Here is a 12,949-nt window from a genome sequence, read left to right as displayed (position 1 = left end):
TCATTTTTGTCTTTCACACTTTTCCACTGTAACTAGTAGGTGGCAAGGCCCAAGGCAGTTGAGCCCTACATGGAAGGAGGACTTACCTGTAGTTTTGCTTTTCGTTTCCTATGTGGAATCTGTCATATTGTGAATAGGCTCGGTTTCCTTCCCAGTCCATTAACTCGATTCTTAGTGTGTACTGCCTCTGACTGGTTATGGCAAAAATAAACTCATTCCCCAGCCAATATTCGCCAGAGGGATTTCCAAACCCCTACAAAAGGAGATAGAGATGCGGTTGTTATTTTAGAGAAAACCTCTTATCAGGTTCAGTATTAACTACGTTCTAAATAATAAGAAAAACTTCTTTAATAGTAAAGGTCATTTTTCACATTTTTACACACTTTTTTCTGATTACTGACTCAATACTTTTCTGCTATGTTTCCCTCCATTGGGCCCTTGCGTCGAATTCTTATTACAGTAAAAGGCTCATATTCAAATCTGTGTAGGTAAGATGATTTCAGATTAAATGAATCCGGTTAATAGGTTTGACCAGTAAACACTTAGTCACAGCTTGCTTTTGAAAATGTTTCTAAAATACTAGTTAACAGAATATTTTAAACATAATTTATACACTTTCAATGAATATTGTCAGATAAATTATTTAACAATATCATTGTTTCTGTTGTTGTTGCTATTACTATTATTATTTGGGAGTCAAATTATGCTTAGATAATAACTTAAACATATTACTAAACCCTTGACTTCTCTAACTTTAATATTTTCATTTTTAAATATTAATAGGCAAACCTGTAAATCCAGGACTAGAGTCACTTAAATGTTTCACTAGCATGGATTTGGGTTTTGAGGCAGATAAGAGCTAGTGAGTGAACCTCACTGACTTCTCTGCACCTGAATCTTAACGTGGTTCTTGTTCTCTGCAGGCAAAGCCCAATCATGGTTGTTAAGTGTTCAAAAACTGTTTCTTTGCGGGAGGGTGGGGGGGAAGTGGTCCCCAAAGGAAAACCAACTCTTAATGTTGGTTATGTTAGTGATAGGAAAATAAGGAACGCTAAGAAACTGCTGGCATTCTAGATTTGGGTATTCAGTTTCTGAATCCCCAAAAGTATTCCTTGGTAATGCTTGAAGTTGAGTATAATTCTTGAACTACATGTTTGTCTTACTGACCAAACTGTGAGCTCCTTGAGGACAGGAGCTGTGCTGTATTTGTGACTAGTGGAATGTTGGCATGCCCTGGTACTCCATATGCTTCACTGACGTTCAAAGGAAGAAAGGAAGGAAGGAAGGAAGGGAGGGAGGGAGGAAGGAAAATACTATAGCACTTTATAATGACATTCAGAGAAGTAACCTTAAAACATAATTCGTGTCATAAGTAATTTGGCTGAGTCTCAGGGAGGTGTTTTTTAAGGTGCCCACTGAATCATAATCACTGGAGCTCTGGTTGAAAAAAGAAAAATCCTGGCTCCACACTGAATCAAAATATTTGAGAACCAGCTCCATTGCATCCAAACAAGCTCCCTGTTTGTCCCTGTGTACCTTAATATTTGGAAGGCACACCTCCAGCGCCGCAGGAGATACTCTGACATTTCAGAAAGAAACTGATTCTGTTAATTGAGGTATTCATTTATAAAGGTTTTACTTTATCCATATTAAGAAGTATGGGGGTAGTACTAAGATAGCCAAAGCAATCCTCCTTTTCTCAACACAGATGATGGAATTTAGAAACTGTTTTTTTAATTTAATGTATATCAACTTTATAGAATTATAACCACAGTAGAAGTATTCTTTTTTAAAAAGATTTCATTTATTTAATTTTAGAGAGAGAGAACGAGGGGAGGGGCAGAGGACAAGGGAGAGAATCTCAAGCAAATTCCATGATCAGCATGGAGCCCAGTGAGGGGTTCGATCCCAGGACCCTGAGATCCTGACCTGAACCAAAAACAAGAGTCAGATACCTAACCGACTAAGCCACCCAGGTACCCCTACAGTAGAAGTATTCTTAACTGCTTTCCTCTTTAACAAACCTAACACATAAAACAGTGTTCTCCCCTCCTTCTTTAAAATGTATTGATGATGGGGAGCCTGGATGGCTCAGTTGGTTAAGCAACTGCCTTCAGCTTGGGTCATGATCCCAGGGTCCTGGGATCGAGCCCCACATCAGGTTCCCTGCTCAGCAGGAGCCTGCTTCTCCCTCTCCCTCTGCCTGCCACTCCCCCTGCTTGTGCTCTCTCTCTGTCAAATAAATAAAAAATCTTAAAAAAAATAAAATAAAATATATTGATGCCCAAAGTAAATTAAATGCATTTAATACATTTGTATACTACTGTCTCTGCCAACTGAGTTACTTACTAAATGTCCATTGTTTTGGGTCACCAAACCGTTTACATGAGTTCTGTTATTGTAATGGTAAGACTCACAGTTTTATGTAAATAATTTAAATATTAGTGGGAAAAAGAGTCATTTGTTTTGTTCTGTTTTGTTTTGATAAAACTTAAACATTAGGTTTGCTCAATAAAAGCAAATCACTAAAAAAATGCTTTTGAATTATGTTTGTTGCAGCAACTCTAAGAGACTAGAAAAATAATAAAACATTAGAGGATTTTAACTTACATTGCTTTGCATGTGTCTTACTTGCTCTAGTTTAAAAAAAAGGAACAACAGAAGGTAGAAATTTGATGCATTTAATTATGGGAGAATTCTAGGAAAGAACCACTGACCCAGAATTCCAGGCTTTGGCCCTACATTTTAAGAAATAGGTAAATGAAGATATAATTGTACACTTAAAGTTAAAATGGAATGCATTAGCATATGTAAGCACACTTTTAAAGTTATTCCCCAGTTTAACTTAGTTTTTAATTAACTCAAACACTTCATTCAGATTGCACTGGGCATATGCTCCCCTGAAGACCATCTACCTGTAGTTCAGAGCAAAGATATGGGATCCACAGAAGTCAGTGTTCCAGTGTTCCCTTGCTTCTCTGTTCCTAAGATGCACAAGTCATACTTTGCCAAAGTTCCACAGTGGCAGGGAATATTAGAGCAACTTAGGATGTGCTAAGAATTTTACACATTTTCGTGGCAGCGGTGCTACATACCAGGAAGAAGAGTGAAGCTTACCTTCTCCAGTGAATAAGCAAAACAGAAAGTTACAGGGCACTGAAAGTCAAAGAATTAGCACATTCTCAGTTGCAGCAGCCACTGGGAAGAAAAAGAAGACTGCTGGGATTTTCCTTGCATTATCTTCTCAGCTCAGATGTGTCAAACTCTCCCTCTAGCCACTGGAGGATTCCCTCTTGTGCGTAGTTAGAAGGGAGTCAGCAACCATACTAAATGTGAATAAGGAAGCTGGGAATGATGAAGTGTTAAGTTCTAGGCCACATTATTTCCGTGCTGCTGAAAGCTCTGCATGGATAAAACTGTCCAGCTTCCCCAGGGACAAGGGCAGTGATCTCCAGTGAGCCTCAGAAATGGATAAGCCTTCATGTCATTCCTATGGGAGCCTCGGTCCCCAGCTTGGCATGCAGGCTTCTACCTCCCTCTACATAGAGAGTAACATCCCTTCCTAAACAGTTTGTTTTTTCTGAGTGAAAAGAGAGGAGGGAGCAACTGAAAAGAGAGCAACAAAATTTGATTTTAGAAATAAAAATTCTATTTCATGCACCTTCCCAGAAAAACTGTCTAAACATGTTCTATTGTGGGAACAAAATGTTGGGCTACAATGAATTGAAATGGCTGTTAGAGAGACAGGGTAGAGGAAGCTTTCTAAAAGCTAAGTGCAGCCATGCAGAAACAACTGTTTTATCACAGAGATGAAAAATAAGTCAAAGAAGGGAAAATGGGCGCCCACATTAGTAAACTGTCTCTTGGATAGCTTATCAGGCACACTACCAATGCGATGCCTAGGAACAAAGGCTTAGCTTTGATTAAATAACTTCTACTCCCTATCTCTGCTCCAACTTGAAGCCTTGCTCTGCCCATTATTTGCTGTGGAACCTCCGATACTACTTCTTAGCCTCAGTTTCCTTATCTGCAAAACAGGGATTAAAAATGTCATTTCCATATATAGTGTTGTGAGAAAGAAATAAGATACCTAAAGTGTTTAGCTCAATGCTGATACAGGAGAACAACAAAATTCTCGTTATTATAGTTAAAGGATATATCACAAATACATAGTAATTTTCTGTTTACTTGCCTCTCTCCCACCAGACTGTGAACTATTTGAGGAGAAGTAGGTTTCTTTCTACTCTGTATGAGAAAGGGAACAAAAATAGTCCAGGATCATGTCTTAGCCTGAAAATTAGTAAGGGGATACTGAAACAATTATTTAAAAGGCTTTCAGATGCTAGGAACTAATGTATTCTTATGACAAATTGAGTGTTGGTTTACATAAATGAGCACTGTCATTTTAATCCAAGAAGTTAATTATTAAATAACAAATTAAAATCAACTGGTTGACACGGGGGCTAAACTGTGCCATAAACCAATGCATAGACTACTTTTTATTCTTGCTTCTGCTTCCTAAGGCCAGGGAGAAGCTGTGTCCTCCAACTCTCCCTTGGTCCTATTTCTTTTAATCTCTTTCTCTCTATATCTCATAAGTTTTAGATCTACAAAAGAGGTAATTTTTGAGATCTTACACGCATGCCAATAAATTGATAGTTTTGACATTTGCTTTCAACCAGGACTGCATATCAGAAACAGTTGTGGAGCTTTTTAAAAATATAGATGACTTGGTTCCCACACGGAGGTTTGGCTCCGTATGTCTGCGGTGCGCTTAAAGATACATACATTTGAAAGGTTCCATGGGTGAGTGTGCTGTGTACCACAGGTGAAGAATCATATAATTATGATGCAGAATAGCTATTCTGCATGCAAATAGGGAAAAATATATAAACCAGATCAAATTATCTGAGTGGTGCACAGGAAAGAGAGAAGCATAAAACCTTATCTTCATATGAAGCTCCATGTTAATAAGACACATTTTGATTATATATTATGGGACTGTCCTTGAAAAAAATGTATATTGATGCCTGAAATGCAGAGATGGCCACATCCCCTAAAAAAAACAGGTCATACCTTACTGCACACATAACAGCTTACCATAGGTCTATATTTTATTCCAAAAGGCCTGTAATATCTACATGAATAAAAATAAAAGCTTATACAAAATTCAGTGGTGATGCTAAAAAAAGCAGCAAGTGTCTACCAAAATGATAAAAAATAGTAATAAAACTAGAATTTCTTCTTTTCTATAAAAAAATCCAACGATGCTAGGTCATATCCTTCCATGAAAACTATTATAATTAGTTACTTCAATCACAATCATATGCAAAATTTTGATACCATAATTCAGACGGATTGGTAATCTTCTCCTTTAGCTCTTTAATAAAAGGCAAAAAAAGACACTGGAACTTAACCTAGACTAATGCTGACTTAAAGTTGGCCCTAAAACCCATATATTATTAATAAAAAATGCACACAGAAGAAAGATCGATAGTCATTAGTTTTTGCCAAGACCTGCAGAAATATTCAGTTTTGGTTGTATGTTTCCAAGTTAATAAGGTAATTGTCTCTGATACTTTGTTGCTTTATTATTATTATTATTATTATTATTATTATTATTATTATTATTATTATTGGTCTGATAATGCTCATAAGAAGTGTTGACTTTCTATAGCTGAAACACAATTGAAACCAGACACAGTTAATGTATTCTATGGGTTTCATCTTTTTTCATATAAACGATTAGAGAAAACAGATATGAAGCAGGGTTACTGATCTGTGGCTTTTCAGAGGTGCTTTAATACACAACTGAATCATGTATCTCCTCTAACTGCTGAGACACTCAGCCCAAGAAAGATCAAAAGGATGATTTATGTCAACATTTTAAATTTCTTATATATTTTTCTCTTTTTAATGTGAAGATGTTAAAAAGCAGTTCAAAATATGCTCTCAATTTCTTTCCAGAAACTAAGAACTCCCAGAAGGTATGGTGCTCAGACCGAAATATTTGTGTCAATAGGAAGCTCTGTTTATGGGGGTAACTGTTTTCAATACAAAGTCAGGTTGTCTCCAGGGTATTAGTCACCACCTTCTATAAAGTTAGGCCACTAGGGTACTATTTGGAACTTCTAACTGGATTTGGCTTCATATATGCAAAAGTACTGCTGATAAGTGTTATTGCTGGAAGCCACTAAATGGTATCCTCATGGCTTGAAAGAGTTAATATGGTTCCCTAAGTGCCTCATTAAAAAGGCCCACTGCAGACTTCCCTCTGCAAACATCTTTACAAATCCATAAACCAGATTTTGCTGAATCCCCTCTTAAGGAAGGTTAAGTGAAAACAAAGCTCAGGTAAAAGACTTTTGTAGGCTTAAAGCCAATGTTAAGAACCAAATACATTGCAAATCTTCCATGTTCAGAGAGATTTAAACATAATAAATTACAATATGTATTTGTAATTCATGTGTTGATAATCTTAACATACTGTTCTGGAAACCTTATGAGGAAAGAGGCAGCCCATAGATATCAACCGGAATGAAGAGAAGGAGAGAAGAAAGGCAGAAAGGAAGGAGGGGTGAAATTTTATTTCTGGACTCAGGGCTCAAGAAAGAGGTGAAGCATCTTCGTGTGCACCAGTAGATGAGTGAAGATTGGGGAGGAAATGGTGCCTGCCAAGAATTCTGTTTGTGTTTTCCCGAAGGATGCGTACCTTAGCAGCCAGTTCTGAAGCAGGGAACAGAAGTGGGAGTGACTGATAAGAATGAGCATAAAGGAGCCTACATTCTTTTTGGATTCAGGTTATTTGGTCTTTAGGTAAAAAGCTCTGGAGGAAAACAACGGAAACACTTTCTACCATGTGTTTTGGTGAAAGTCAACCAAGTTGTGACATGCGATGAATTCTCTTAATTAAAAAAAAAAGCAGTCAGACTCATTTTTGCCAAAATATTTCAGATTTCTGGAGCTTATCTCAATTTTCTGACCATGTAGAATGGACACTCAGCTGATAAACTATTCTAGTTTGAATGAAATAAGGTAGTCTTTCTATTTTTTTAAAAAAGGGAGCGGGGTAAACTCCCCGAAAACTATAATTAAAGAATAATTCAGCCTCAGTCAAATGATGAAAAAAATATTGCTTAAAATACATATATATCTGGTAAATACTTATAAGACATGAATCAATGCTGTACTTCATATGTTAGTCTGTCTTACTTAATGTGCCTAGTTTGCCAAGGCAGCAGATAATAATGCAGCATTTTGGAAAGTCACCACGATGATAACTTTATATTAAATTTTTCTATTATCATTGATATTAATAATAATGTATTTCAGATTTGCCTGAACCTATATCTGTAGTCTGATTCTCAGATGACTTCTTCACATTCCATTTTAATGATGAAAATAATTGTGAGTTAAGGTAGCTTGCAAAATAATATTTTTGGCAGAGTTAAGTAAAAATTTTGGAGTCTTTGATGTCTTAATCTTGGGTAATAACTACTGGTTACTGAAAATTTAGTGTGCCAAATGCTTTATTTATATTAATCCTCACAACATCCCTGCAAGGCAGGTGAGGTATTATCATTAATACCCCCTTTTAACTAGTGAGGAAGTTAAGGTATAGGTTAAATGATTTGCCAAAAAACACTCCGTTTGTAAACGGTAGAGTGAAGACTCAAACTGCTGATATAGACATAATGCGATGTCCTTTTTTAGAACTTAGATTAAATTTTTCCCATATGTTCTTAGAATCACATAAGCAGAAAGAGACCTTAGAGTAGAACCAGTATTCTCTGTAACAGTCCTGGTGACTTACTTTCTACTGGGGTTTTTCCACTGAAGAGAGGTCCTCACCACTCAATAGACAGTCCATTCATGTTGGAAAGAATCCTAAGAGAGTTTTGTCCATAAGCAGTCAATTTTGCCTCTCTAGAATGTTCTTCCATTCATTATGGAGCTTCCCTCTTTAAAGAAGTGTTAAAATACAGATTCTAATTCAGGAAGTCTAGGATGGAGCTTGAGATGCTGCATTTCTCATAAGCTCCCAGACAAAGCTAGTGCTGCTGGTTTCTGGACTGCACTGTGAGAAGCAAGCTCTAGTACATCTACCTCCAACCAGTCAATTTAAATAGCCATCAGACAGGTTTATACCTAATCCCTTTTTTTTTCTACAAGTTAGAGCCCCATTGATTCATCCTGTTTGTACCTCATAGGATAAGTTCATTTGTTAGAAATCCACCAGAATTTAAAGCATATTCTTGATGTAACCAGACTATGGCAGACACCAATGAGTTCTGCATTTCTTGAGACCACAAACTATTAATGTAGCCCGAATACACTGGTCTTAATTGTTAGTAGCCAACAACACAAAATGAGCTCATAGTCAAGTAAATCTATCCAGACTTTCAAATACCAGGTTCTTAAGCTAATTTGTCACTTTTATCCTATATTTTCACTTAATTTTGTGTATTTTTGGTCTAGGTGAAAGACTACATTTATCTCTGTAGAAGTCTATCTTGCTGGCTGTAGCCTTCTTTTCTACACAGAATTTTATGGTTTATTGAAGACATCAGGTTCCAACTTTGTATAACTCCAAACTTTATTAACTTACGTTCATAGTGTTCAACTGGGTATCTGATAAAAAATACTGTAGACACAGAGACACCACAAGAGACCCCCTCCTCATTTATTAAAATAATTTTAACTGTCATTTGGCCAACTATGAGCTTACTAGTGTATAAACTGTGATGCTGATTAACTACAATTTTTACACATTTTCTAAAAGAATATCAAGACAGAACTTAGACTGTACAACATGCCTCTTCACCTTTTTCTTTACCTTCTGAGAGGGGAATTTGTCAAAAATTGGTCAAGACAAGAATTATCCAGAACAATTAGATGTAAAATATGACAATAAATCCATAAATGGAAGCCTCTTCCATTATTGTATCTTGACATTCTGTCAGCTGATTTTTTTTTTTAAAGATTTTATTTATTTATTTGAGAGAGAGAGAATGAGAGACAGAGAGCAGGAGAGGGAGGAGGGTCAGAGGGAGGAGAAGCAGACTCCCCGCCGAGCAGGAAGCCCGATGCGAGACTGGATCCTGGGACTCCAGGATCATGACCTGAGCCGAAGGCAGACGTTTAACCATCTGAGCCACCCAGGCGCCCCTGTCAGCTGATTTTAATAGTTAATATTGTAGGCATTGACTATATGATTATTGTATTATGCATTATTTAAACCATCTACTATATTATCTTGGAAAAGCTGATCTCCCAACTTGCTCACTTTCCTTTTAAAATGGAGACAGCTAATAGGTTTGATATAAAAAAAAGTAAGAATTTATGTACAGGGCTGGCTCATATTAACCATTGGAAACTTTAGCTATGATGACAGTGACGGTGACCATGATGTCTGCTATTATTTTGGAGACCCCTAAGGAACCATTCCTCACAGTTCACACCCTTGTGTATTCCTATCATCTTGAATGTGGACTGGCCCTGTCAGTAACTTTAACCAAAGAAAGCCGTGGAAGTGATACAGTGCAATTTCTGGGTCTAATAGACCTTAAAAAGGTGTGGAAGCTTCGATTTTTGTGTGTGAGGGATGTCAACTGCCAGATAAGAAGTCTGATGACCCTGAATCACCATACTGAGAGAAGCCCAACCCAGCCACATGGAGGAGCTCTTAGTCAACACCCAGCAACAACTTGCCAGCTATGTGCGCGAGGCCACCATTAGTACCTCTCCATAATCCACAGCCCAGCACACCTCCCTTGTCCTTGTTCATGTACCCAGTCTGGGTCTGGGTCCTAGCTTCCCCCACCCTCATTCAACCAGGAACAAATCCAGACAATACATAACAGTTCACCAAATAATTTCGGTAATATATTTTTCTTTCTGATGCACATATGGAAATCATTTACTGAAAATGACTTATGAGTGTGTTGTGTTTAATAAAAATAATGTGATTAATGTATCATTTTATTTTTAAAATAGCTGAAAAACACCTAAAAATACAAGGGCTTATCACATAGTATGGTGAAGATAACCTCATGGTAAAACATCAGAAACTATGTAAACTCTTCCATCTTACCATTTTATATTCTTTCCAACCTCTTTGGAAATCTAGACTTCCATCTTCACGACGTTGTATTACAGTCCAACCTCCTCCATTAAGATCCATATTGCAAAATACCTGATAGATGCAGGGAAAATAAAGTCAAGTGAAAATTATGTCTGTTTTAAAGAGATAAGTATCAGATATGTCTCGAAACAGAAATAGGATGCGTAGGCCTATAGATAAATCGAATAAAAATTACTATGTTGAAAAATGTTAACTTAGATATCTTATCAGTTATTTTGTTTTACATGAGAATTGTTTTGATTAAATTCCATCATATAACTTAAATTACTTGTAAAAATTTAAATCAGTCAGCTGAAAACTGTCTTAGTCTCAGATTATAAAAATTATTTTTAAAAATCTCTGTCTTAAATAGTAATAGGCACTTACGTATGTTTGATTTTTAAAAATGCTATCTAGGTCTCTAAAATTACAGACCATTTTATTGCCAAAACATAAGACTCAGAATTCTTAAGTTTTTAATTAATTGAAATGGTTATATAATAATAATAATAAAGATTTTGGAAAAATAATTTTTAAAAAATCATATATATTTAGCTATTACATATTTCATTGCACATTAAGTCCTATACAGTTACATACTACAATAATTATTCTTGATGGCTCAGTATTACATTAGAGGCAAAATTTGGTCCATAGCATATGGAGAACATATTATTTGCTTAAATTTTCGTCATGAACAATAATAGGAGGATATGACATACTGTATTTTTGACTGCGACAAGCATTTCTTCCCCATGTGGAAAGTTATCCAACGCTTTCAAAGACTTATGCTCATTTCAATTATTCTAAAACAATAGTATTTATTTAGAAATCGATTCATTTCCCCCGAGTCTACCCAAGGAGAGAAACATATCTGTAATGGGATTATCTTTAGAGAGTAATCACTGTAATTGACATAGTATGGATGTGGCAGTTTGATTATTTAAGGTCCCAGCTATGGAGAACACCATTCCCCAGGCAATTGATGACTAAGGCATTTTGGAGGCTGGCTAAAGGTATAGATATGATGCAACAGAGGCAGACAGGCTGGGTGGGCACAGAGCTCAGCTATGATTAAGGGCAAAACCTCAAGTGTTTTCCCCGAAGCCCTCAATTTGGAGCACAAATAGCTAACGGGTATGAAAACAGTGGCAACAACTGTCATTCAGAGGACAAATTGTCCATGTACTTCCTCAGAGTGAAAGGAACTAAGAGATCCATGACTATTTGTGAGCATATAAATTAGGCAAACTGCTCTCTAGAGGGCTCTTCCTCTATTTTGACAACAGTCACCCATCAGTATATCTTTACTGTCCCTAGGAATTGACTCACCTTCAAGATTATAAATTGAAATTCTACTCTCTGTCCCAAGGTTCCCCCTCGACTAATCCCTTAAACTATTCGGTACCCACTCTTTGTCTTCAACACAACTTCTAGCTAGTCTTTCCTCCTCCTCAATTCTAATTGATTCATTCACTTATTTTTTTATCTAATTCAAAACTGTATTGGGACTAATCTGCTTGAGAGCAATAGTTGATAACATGAAAATGGATTATTTAAAGAAGTAAAGAAAAAATGGACAGAGATGTATATGTGCAGGAAGGAGGAGTTTCCAAAAATGGGCTTTGGTGAACTGATGGAGGTAAAATACATCAATAACCTTTAGGTAGGCATTTGTCACTGTCCCAGTGCCTAGAACAGTGCCTAGCCTATACTGGGTACTAAATGAATATTTGTTGAATAAACAGAGAAGCAAGAAGGAAAGATAAAATAGGAAAACCTGATTAATGCAATGAAAGCTGAGGATGGATTTTGACTTGGGGAAGAGATCGACTTAATCAAATATTCCAGAGAAGTCAAGACAAATCAAGATGAGGAAAATACACACTTAAATTTGAAATGAAGGAGTCATTAGTGACCTTGAGAAGACAGACTGCAGGATTCCTATGAGAATAAAACCCAGAGGGCACAGTTTAAAGAGGGCATAGGTGGTGATCCAAGACAAGTGGCCAAGGTGGAACTTTACTGGAGATACTTAAATAAGAGTCAGTGAAAATGCCAAGGAAACATTTTGCTAGAGGTAACTAGTGCCACTTGATTCTTAATTAAATTTTTACCCTGCCTTGACTGGTTAATCCAGAATATTTTTTTCCAGATTTTTCTTCTAAATGGACACTAATTGCCTGGAACTTTGCTAACCTGTGTTTGCAAAGCTATAAAGTCCACTTACTTACTCAGGGAAAGGAATAACTACATTTATCAATATGTAATGTGCAGAGGAAACTATTCTTCACAGTTTTGTTATTACTATTATCTATGTTATTAGAATTCTATGCACTTAAAGTTTTAAAATTATTCACAAATTTTAGAAAAAGACCAATTTCCTTTTAAACAAATATATTCAGTGACTTGAGAATGTTAAGATGTGCTAAAGGTACTTCTTAGATAAAGGCCCAGAGAGAGTCGGAGCTACATGGGGAGGCAGAAGTTCCCCAGGAGGATTATTGTGTTAGAAGCTGAGGTGCAGAGAAGGTAAGATGTTGGACATTTGCTCCACAGTTCTTATTATGACTCAGTAACAGCAGTAATAATAATAGCTGCCATTGTGGAATATGGTCACAATAGAGCTGAAGGACGTATTGGTTAGGGGCATGAACTTGGGTACCAAATTACCTGTGTTCAAATCCCAACTCTGTTCTCTTTATCACTTAGGTTTTTGCAAGGACTAAATGAGTCAATGCACGTAGAATTTTTAGAATAGTGCTTGATACATAATAGGCTTTGCCATGACCCTCATTTCTTAGATGTATTTTACATATGAGATAG

General features: G+C 36.5%; 1 protein-coding gene across 5 annotated transcripts in view; it reads right to left on the bottom strand.

Moving 5' to 3' along the window:
* ANGPT1 (angiopoietin 1) overlaps positions 1–12,949 on the bottom strand; it is a 245,663-nt gene that overhangs the window by 34,180 nt on the left and 198,534 nt on the right. For all 5 annotated transcript variants that reach the window (XM_045896050.3, XM_045896051.3, XM_045896052.3 and 2 more), the window contains 2 exons: positions 10,094–10,195; positions 87–253 (listed from right to left, as the gene is read on the bottom strand). In XM_045896050.3, the coding sequence (XP_045752006.1) occupies positions 87–253; positions 10,094–10,195 (269 nt within the window). The remainder of the gene's footprint in view (positions 1–86; positions 254–10,093; positions 10,196–12,949) is intronic.

Source organism: Mirounga angustirostris, unplaced genomic scaffold, assembly GCF_029215605.1.
Source record: "Mirounga angustirostris isolate CCGP_5_RB_7025 unplaced genomic scaffold, mMirAng1.0.hap1 SCAF_4, whole genome shotgun sequence".
In the NCBI taxonomy this organism is placed as follows: Eukaryota; Metazoa; Chordata; class Mammalia; order Carnivora; family Phocidae; genus Mirounga; species Mirounga angustirostris.
This window is presented reverse-complemented; position numbering and strand designations above follow the sequence as displayed.